We start from the raw sequence: 8411 nt of genomic DNA, 5'->3' as shown, positions 1-8411 counted from the left end.
CGAAATATCGATACATAAAAAAATGAAGAAAAAAACCCACAAAAAATTGGACAATTTTGTCTAGTACAAAAAATTTATAATAAGAAAAAAAAAATAAATAAATAATAAAATAAGAGGATACAATAATTATAAACGAAAACTATACAACACATGAGAAAAAAAAAAATGATTCTCTTTTGTTTCTTTGAAATTTTGTCAAATAAATAATTTGATAATATAACAATCCGATAATAAAGTAACACTTTGAAAAAAGTCCGACGAGTACTGTGAGAACAATAATTCTGCTTACGTGGTTTTTATTCGTAAAAGAAATATTATAAAGACGATTGATGGAAAAGGATAAAAAGAGACGTGGTATTCGTTGGAAATAACAAAAAAAAAAAAAAATATATATATGTCGGTAATAAACACACCTTGTTGCACGGTGTGTAATCGGTTGTAATGGTGGTAGTAGTGAAGATTCTAGCGTACTTGAACTCAGAATCGCGGCCGGTACGTGAGACCGGTACCGGTGGGAGTGTGTTATCTTCCAATGAGATTAACCATTGTCAAAGCCTAACCGGCACGAGAACGAGGACTATGTTTTTCAACTGGTGGAGACATTATTTCTCGTATCCATTACTTTCTTAATTGTTCCCCGTTTTTTCACGATTATTTTTTAACATTTACTAATAAAAAGATACGTAAAAAAACATTTATCTTTAAAACGAATAAAACACATGAAAATTACACGATCTTTCTCTCTTTCTCTCTCTCTTTCCGTTTCTTTCGGTAATTTGTTAATTTAATTTCACGGTCATCCTTATTTAAAAAGACTACGTGTCACAGAAATAACCATAACGTTCCTACGACGTTTGTAAATGCAATGATTATTCTCAAAAACGTATACGTATAACAAAATCACATTCTCATTATTATAAATAAAAATATCAAACTATCAAGTGTATCTTTTTCGTATTAAATCTTTTTTAACTTTAAAGTAACACACACATGCACACACACGATACGCATATACACGTTAGTTTAGATAAAAAAAAATATAAATGAAGAAATTGAAATAAGTTGAGACTTTTCAAGGTTCTTTTATACGAGCCTAGATGATTCTTTGAATGAAGTATACAGATAGACATTCCAAATGATCGTGAGACAATCTTTGCAATGGTTTGCCGATGGGCGCGGTTGTTAATATTTTGCATTTTACGATGAGACGTAGATCAGTCGTCACATTATTTGATTGTTCTCCGAGTCGTATTCTATTATTCGTTCTGATTTATCGTACGAGATATTTCTAAAGGGAAGAAACAAAATGTCGAAATAATATAATATATTGAGATCAATGTTGTCAAATATAATATTCGATTAAAAAATTGGAAAAGAAACACGTTGAACTTATTATCACTCTTCGTGCTAGATGAATGCGAAAAGATAAAATCATATATAATTAGATGTTGCGATCATGTGAACGGATGAATCATCTGTTAATGCATAAAATTACAGTGAAAGACATTAACGGCGAGATAATTCGCATGGATTTATTTAACTTTATTGATGTTTCATTCATTTCCCTTTTATCTTTTTTTTTCTTTTTGCTTCTTCTTCTTCGCTTTTTTTCTTATGATGAGAGTTCGTCAACGAATGATATAATAGGATGAATCAACGAATAATTAAAAGTGGACATAATATTATTTGACAAAAAAAAACTAAACTGAACTGAACGTCATTTTGAAATAAATCGGAAAACAAGGGAAAGATTTAACCTCGTCGATACTTTCTCATATATAAATTCACCTTGATATCGTATTAAATTGATCGAGCAGAACGATGATTGTCCTGAAAACGTGATCCATATCTCATATAACTATTTTATAATAAATCATGAATACAAAATCTTATTACATATATAATAGTAAGTATTTATATTCCAAAGATTTGTAAAAGATTTGTTAACAACATGTATAAACGAATGATTCGATTCTCTCAACGAGTAAACCAACAATAATCTTTATCCTCGTTGTAAAAAGTAAAAACATGAATGGGAGAGAAATAAAAATAGAAAAAAAACGAAAAGAGGTCAACCACACACACACACACACGTATTATATATCAATACTTATTTACCAAGAGATCTACGAATTTCATATTAACATGTGAGATGGCTTGGAAAAAAAAAATGTTGTTCGACAGTAAGAGGCGCGTGCTATCGTAAACAATGGTAGTCATTGAAAGTGGTGTCAGTCGAGCTGCTGTTGTCAACGTGAGAACTTGAAGCTGTCGCAATAAACTAGCTAGCTAAACCCTCTTCTTCTTTTCTTGTCTCATCCTCGATTCTTAGTCATTTCCTTCTAAACAAAACGAAAAAAAAAAAACAAACCCTACTTTTAAAAACCTTCCTCCCTCCCACCCTTTTCTCAATCATTTTCTTCATTCAATCTTCGTAAAACACGCAAACAAGGACGAAGCATATGAAAAAACTATGTGGATCTTGTGAGGTATGCGTAATACGCCTTCTCCCCACCTTCCTTACCACGGATGACCTCCTGGTGGTCGTGTTCGAACCTACCTCTCAGGAATAAATGTACATTTGCCGACAGACACGAGGCTTCTTTTAGTGACGACTTGACGAAACTCGCTTAACGTTAGTTCGTCTTGCAACGTCTTCCTATACGAGAACCTGTCGAGAAGTTGTCAAGAAAATTTCAAGATTCAAGATTCCAATGAATCAATATTCACATCTGTGAACGTTCAATTTGGGATATCTAATATCGATAATGGAACTATTATCATGGCCAAGGATCATTACTTTTGTAAGTTTTATTTTGTTATTTTATTCATTTGAATTGTATTATTTTTATATTTATCGAATTTTCTATTCTGATATATAATTAATTAATCTCTATTAATTTTATTAAATAAATGTCTTTTTGTAATTATGTTGAGATCTAATAATTGCACAATTTAGTCGATTTTTCAAAAAAGAAATAATTTTTTTTTTATTGTCCAAATTGAATTTATATTATTTTTAGCTTTGATTACTTTTATATAATAACATGTTCGTATCATGAATAATTATTTAATCATTATCCTATACACACAAGGCCAATATATAAATTTTGAACCTAATCTCGTATGACCTAGTCTATCTATGAACATAAAAAGTTGTCGTGTTTCATGGTGAAAAGGAAATACGTAACGCAAAGACGTAACACGTGACCGTGAAGTCAACAGATGAATTGCACGTAAACGCCTTGTTCGCGACGTAACAAAGTGATTTAAAATAATGTAGCAATTGTAATAATTTAAATTGTCGCGGTCTCCGAGTATATATTCTTTCTTAGATTCTTCAAAGATAGAAAAGGAGAATACCGGAAAAACGTTTCCACTTGTAATCAACAACCCTTTGTAAGCCAAGGCCGAATAATAATAAAGATCAATTTTACAATTGTTTTCAATACCCTAAAGTTTATTAAGTTGTTTTCGACAGGATTTTTCATTTAATCGACAAACAAACAAAAACCAAACTTTTGAACATCGGTTGGTTTCATTTTTTCAGATGCAGTTTAAAACGTTGCTTCTATTTTTTTTCTTGACTTTCGTAAACGCACAATTGGATCTACCAGGTCTGCGCGAATCAAATGGCAATGGATTTGCAGGACAACTTCCTTCGAACGAGTTGGATTATCAAAACATTTTAGCGAGATTGGATTTTCTAGGTGCTGAACGATGTAGTGCAAATGTAGCTGCCCAATGGGGTTACGAGACCAATATCAACGAATATTCGCAATTACAAGCGGTGAGATTCAAATGACACTTGTATTTTTTCTTTCTTTTTTATCTTGTTCGCTTGCATTTCTCATTTGATTGAATTATTATCAACGTAGACATTTTCTAACACCCCCACCCACACCCCAAACACTCTTTGGGTTTCATCCAAAACATTCGTGTCTCGATTGTCCTACATACTAACAGTCACCCGCATGCGTTATAAACTATTCCGAAATAATACGATAACAAATTTCGGGACTGGCACGTGCCACTCATATGTACATTGCAATCACTTTTAATACCTAGGTACTTTTAGTAGAGAATAAAAGCGAGAGAGAGAGAGAGAGAGAGAGAGAGAGAGAGAGAGGAATAACATACTGTCATAAATCATAAGCAAGCACAGTGTTTGCCAAATTATACATAACCCAACAAATATTAATTCACACGAACAAGTAAAGTTCTATATTTTATATTTAAATAATACAAATGAAAAAAAACCATAAACATATATTTGTGTGATTGCCTTAAATCATATCTACTAACTTAATTCGATAATTATTTATTAACATTTATTAAAAAATAACCAAAGTATTTGTGATTATAGAAAAATTGTGGGGAAAAACAACTTTGTGCTAGAATAGCAAAATTCGTGTTATTTAATTAAACATCTTGAAACAATTAATTGTAAGTGAGGAAGATAGAGAATAAAAAAAAAGTAAAAGAAAAAAAATTAAATTTCGACGTGTTTCTAAAGTATCGTGGAAAATAAACCATCTGGTCGTATCTTCGTCGAAAAGACCTCGACCTCTTCTTTCTCTCTCTCTCTCTCTCTCTCTCTTTCTCTCCCAATCTCTGTCTCTCTTGTTCCTAATCCTTCGAAAAGCTCGGCCGCGTGTCACGTCTTATATACGTACTCCTTAATACTCCATAGTAAATCGTAATTTCGTGTACTATGGATTTTCATGACACGACAACCGGACTAGCATTGTAAAAGAAAGGCCGAACGCCTCCGCGGGAAATATTCTCATGTGTTGCCATTGTAATCGGGTCCCAACGATTGTGCATTGTGCAATCAAGTAATCTTTTTTTTTTCCTTTTCTATTTTTCCTATCTCTTTCTTTCATACGTCAAGAATCGTCCGGTCCTTTTTCGAAGTGAAATCCGCACCGCAGACTCAGACTTAACTAAAATGAAGGTTTTCAAAATTAAGATAATTGTTTATCTCTTTTTATATGTGTTAGTACACTTATAATTAAGAAAAGAAAAATAAAAAAGTGTCTCCTTTTACTTTCGTATTGCTTACAATCTTAGGTTTCCCCTTTAACGTTCTGAATTTCCTAAGAGAGGTGCAAAGATAAGGCTATTATCTTTCTAACGGTAAACTAGAATTTCTCGACAAGCGACTTGGTTATGCGTGAGTAACGATCTTCGAACGAATTAAAAATACGAAATGGTTTTCTCACGTTAGTTATAATATTACGTATGATAGTACGAGGAAGAAAAACCAAGAGATCCGGTGAATATATTATAAAATGGCAGGACGATTATGTTCAATGGGTGAAATCGAAGTAATAATAATAATAATAATAAATCTCGACTTTTAACGAATAAATCGTCGAATAATATTTGATATTACCTTTTCATGATATTTTATAAATTTAATATTATCGAGAGAATATTTTAGAAAATAAAATAATAGAAAAAAAAAAAACTGGTGTATGTACGCACGTAAGAAGATTTCTTTAGCGTAGCAAAATGAACATAACCTCAAAAATAACTTCAATTATCTCGCGTACCAATATAATACTTTATTTTTGTCGAAAATACGATAATGTGATAAAATAAAATGTGAAGATATTAAATACCATTGATAAAGGTTTTAATGTAATATGTACAATCTAATTTATTTATTTATGAATTACTTCATGCCGGTAAATTTGAAATCACTTTACCCGCGCATTATTAAATATTGACAACTTCGTGGTGTCGATTTTTCGGTCGCATCTAAATTCACTTTCCAAAACTTCAATAAATAGAAATAAATGAATTAATAAAAAGAAAATCGATTGAATCTTTTTGAAGAATCTTTTACCATATTATATTAAACATTTCATTTTTTTTTTTTATTATCGATTGACTTTTCTTTTATCAGCTTGAAGCCCAACAATTGTACGCTGATTTTCAAAATCAGGCATGGCAATTAATATCGAGAATTGATATTAACAATATAAGAGATCCAATAATAAGACGTCGTCTAAGGTACCTTTCCGTGGTTGGTCCATCAGCTCTACCTTTGGATCAATTAGACAGAGTAAGTTTAATGCACTCATGCACTCTCATCTATCTGATAGAAAATATAAACTGTACTTTATTATATTCTCGTTTTCTTTTGCAGTATAATCGAATAATCAATGATATGCTTGCAATTTATAATGGAGCAAGCATATGCGCATACAATGATCCCTTCAATTGCGGACTTCGTTTATATCCAGGTAATATTTAAATTGTCCTTTTATTTGAACCCTAATTTTTATTTATTTATTAGTCATTTATATTTAAAATTATTAATAATAAATAGCGGATATCATAAGGAAGATATTTTTTCGATGCATTATACTTTCCATTTGTTTGTTTGTTTATTTTTTTTGTTTTTTCTTATAACTTCTACAGGTGTATTAGTTAATTAATGGTGTTATCTTCCTATTTTCATCATTTACCTTTACATAATCCATCCAAAAGAAAGATATATTTTTCAAGATTTTGTAAAAACACGATTAAAATTATAAACGTATTAGACGTGATTAGAATGAAATCAGATTATATAGAAAATGATAAAAATATCGATAAATAATGATTTCTCGTTGAGCATGGGGTTCGTGATCGTGAAAATAATAAAACAAATAGACTGATCTGTGTTCGTGAAAGCGAAAGATCCGAACGTAATCGCGATTATAAAGTGAAAACTCACGACAACGTGAAATTTGCAACAGGAACACACTGTTAAACAATTTTAATTGTTTTATTATATTTGTAATCATTTGTTTCGTAGATATTGCTGGGATAATGGGAAAAAGTCGAAATTGGGACGAATTGCAATACGTGTGGACGGAATGGAGACGACGTAGCGGTGCACCAATGAAAGATCTTTATCAACAACTTGTAACGTTAAACAACGAAGCAGCCAGATTGAATAGTAAATTTTTCTACAAATAAAATAATGAAAAAGAAAATATTTTTGTAAATAAATAACAATAACGATCGTCTCGTATAGATTTTTCGGATGCTGCACAATATTGGATGTTCCCTTACGAATCGTCAAACTTTCAACAAGATATCGAAAACGTATGGGAATCGATTAGGCCACTTTACGAGGAACTTCACGCTTACGTTAGAAAAAAGTTGAGAGATTTATACGGACCTGAAAAAATTAGTGGACACGCCCCACTTCCCTCTCACATATTAGGTAATCCCACAACAAGAAATATTTGTAAACATTATTTAACACATTTACTGACAACAATGCAATTTTCTTTTTTTTCTTGTGTTTTTTTGTTCAAATCAATTAAAATACCATTTAAAAATAATATATCTCGATTTAATTGAATTAATAATATAAATTTGAAGAAAAAAAGTATCGTTGTTCTCTATTAAAAAAAACAAACTTTTGCAATCCATGGTAAAATATGTAGAATATTTCCTACTATAGAATACGGATTAAACTAAAAAAAAAACATTTTCAAATTAATAATTATTAACAATGTTTGTTTAGGAAATATTTGGGCACAGTCATGGACTAATATTCAAGATATAACAATTCCATATCCCGGTAAAAATTATTTAGACGTAACTCAAGAAATGCAAGCTCAGGTAAATGGAAAATATACAAGAATCTATAATTATTTTATAAACAATGAAATTTTATATTCAACGAACATACGATAAAATATATTATTATAAACACAGGGTTACACGCCGATAGATATGTTCAGAATCGGTGAAGAATTTTATTTATCATTAAACCTGAGCGCTATGCCACCAGAATTTTGGGCAGGTAGCATAATCGTTGATCCAGGTGATCGTTCTTTAATCTGTCAAGCCTCGGCATGGGATTTTTGCAATCGTCTAGATTATAGGATCAAAATGTGTACCAAAGTCACCATGAAGGATTTAATCACCGTTCATCACGAGATGGCACACATTCAATACTTTTTACGATACAGTGGACTACCTCGTGAATTTCGTGACGGTGCTAATCCAGGTATCGAAATTATTCCATTTTTTTCCACCCATTTTGAAAATAATATTACTAAATATAAAAACCAAAGATAGATCGAATTTTCGAACGTATCGTAAACCATTTGAATGCTAAACTCGACTAACGTTTGCAATCACCGGGAAACGGAATGAATTTAATTATTTTTTGATTAAATAAAAGAAAAGACAAAATTGATAAGCTCATAGTCCTTTAGTCAACGCGGATTACTTTCGTTGGACGCATATATACGCTCGCAGCATTCAAAGATTTAAATCCATTGGGCAGATTGCTAAAAAAGAAATAAAAACAAATCTAATTCATATAAAATAAAAAATCTATCTTCAATAACGAAAAACGAATTTGTATAAATATTGTTTATTTTATTTATTTATTT

At 30.9% G+C, this 8411-nt stretch overlaps 1 protein-coding gene across 2 annotated transcripts in view; it reads left to right on the top strand.

Moving 5' to 3' along the window:
- The first annotated feature begins 2233 nt into the window (after positions 1-2233).
- Positions 2234-8411, top strand: part of LOC106786393 (angiotensin-converting enzyme) — a 36600-nt gene continuing 30422 nt past the window's right edge. Inside the window, exons 1-9 of one of the 2 annotated variants that reach the window (XM_014747725.1) lie at positions 2234-2489; positions 2592-2804; positions 3551-3790; positions 5915-6073; positions 6158-6254; positions 6812-6955; positions 7034-7225; positions 7532-7629; positions 7726-8020. In XM_014747725.1, coding sequence (XP_014603211.1) covers positions 2769-2804; positions 3551-3790; positions 5915-6073; positions 6158-6254; positions 6812-6955; positions 7034-7225; positions 7532-7629; positions 7726-8020 — 1261 coding nt within the window. In that variant the 5' untranslated portion in view covers positions 2234-2489; positions 2592-2768. Of the gene's footprint in view, positions 2805-3550; positions 3791-5914; positions 6074-6157; positions 6255-6811; positions 6956-7033; positions 7226-7531; positions 7630-7725; positions 8021-8411 lie in introns of both variants that reach the window. The other variant, XM_014747723.1, reaches the window with a different exon arrangement.

The sequence above is a fragment of the Polistes canadensis genome, unplaced genomic scaffold (genome assembly GCF_001313835.1).
Source record: "Polistes canadensis isolate GaletaPanama2010 unplaced genomic scaffold, ASM131383v1 scaffold_72, whole genome shotgun sequence".
In the NCBI taxonomy this organism is placed as follows: Eukaryota; Metazoa; Arthropoda; class Insecta; order Hymenoptera; family Vespidae; genus Polistes; species Polistes canadensis.
This window is presented reverse-complemented; position numbering and strand designations above follow the sequence as displayed.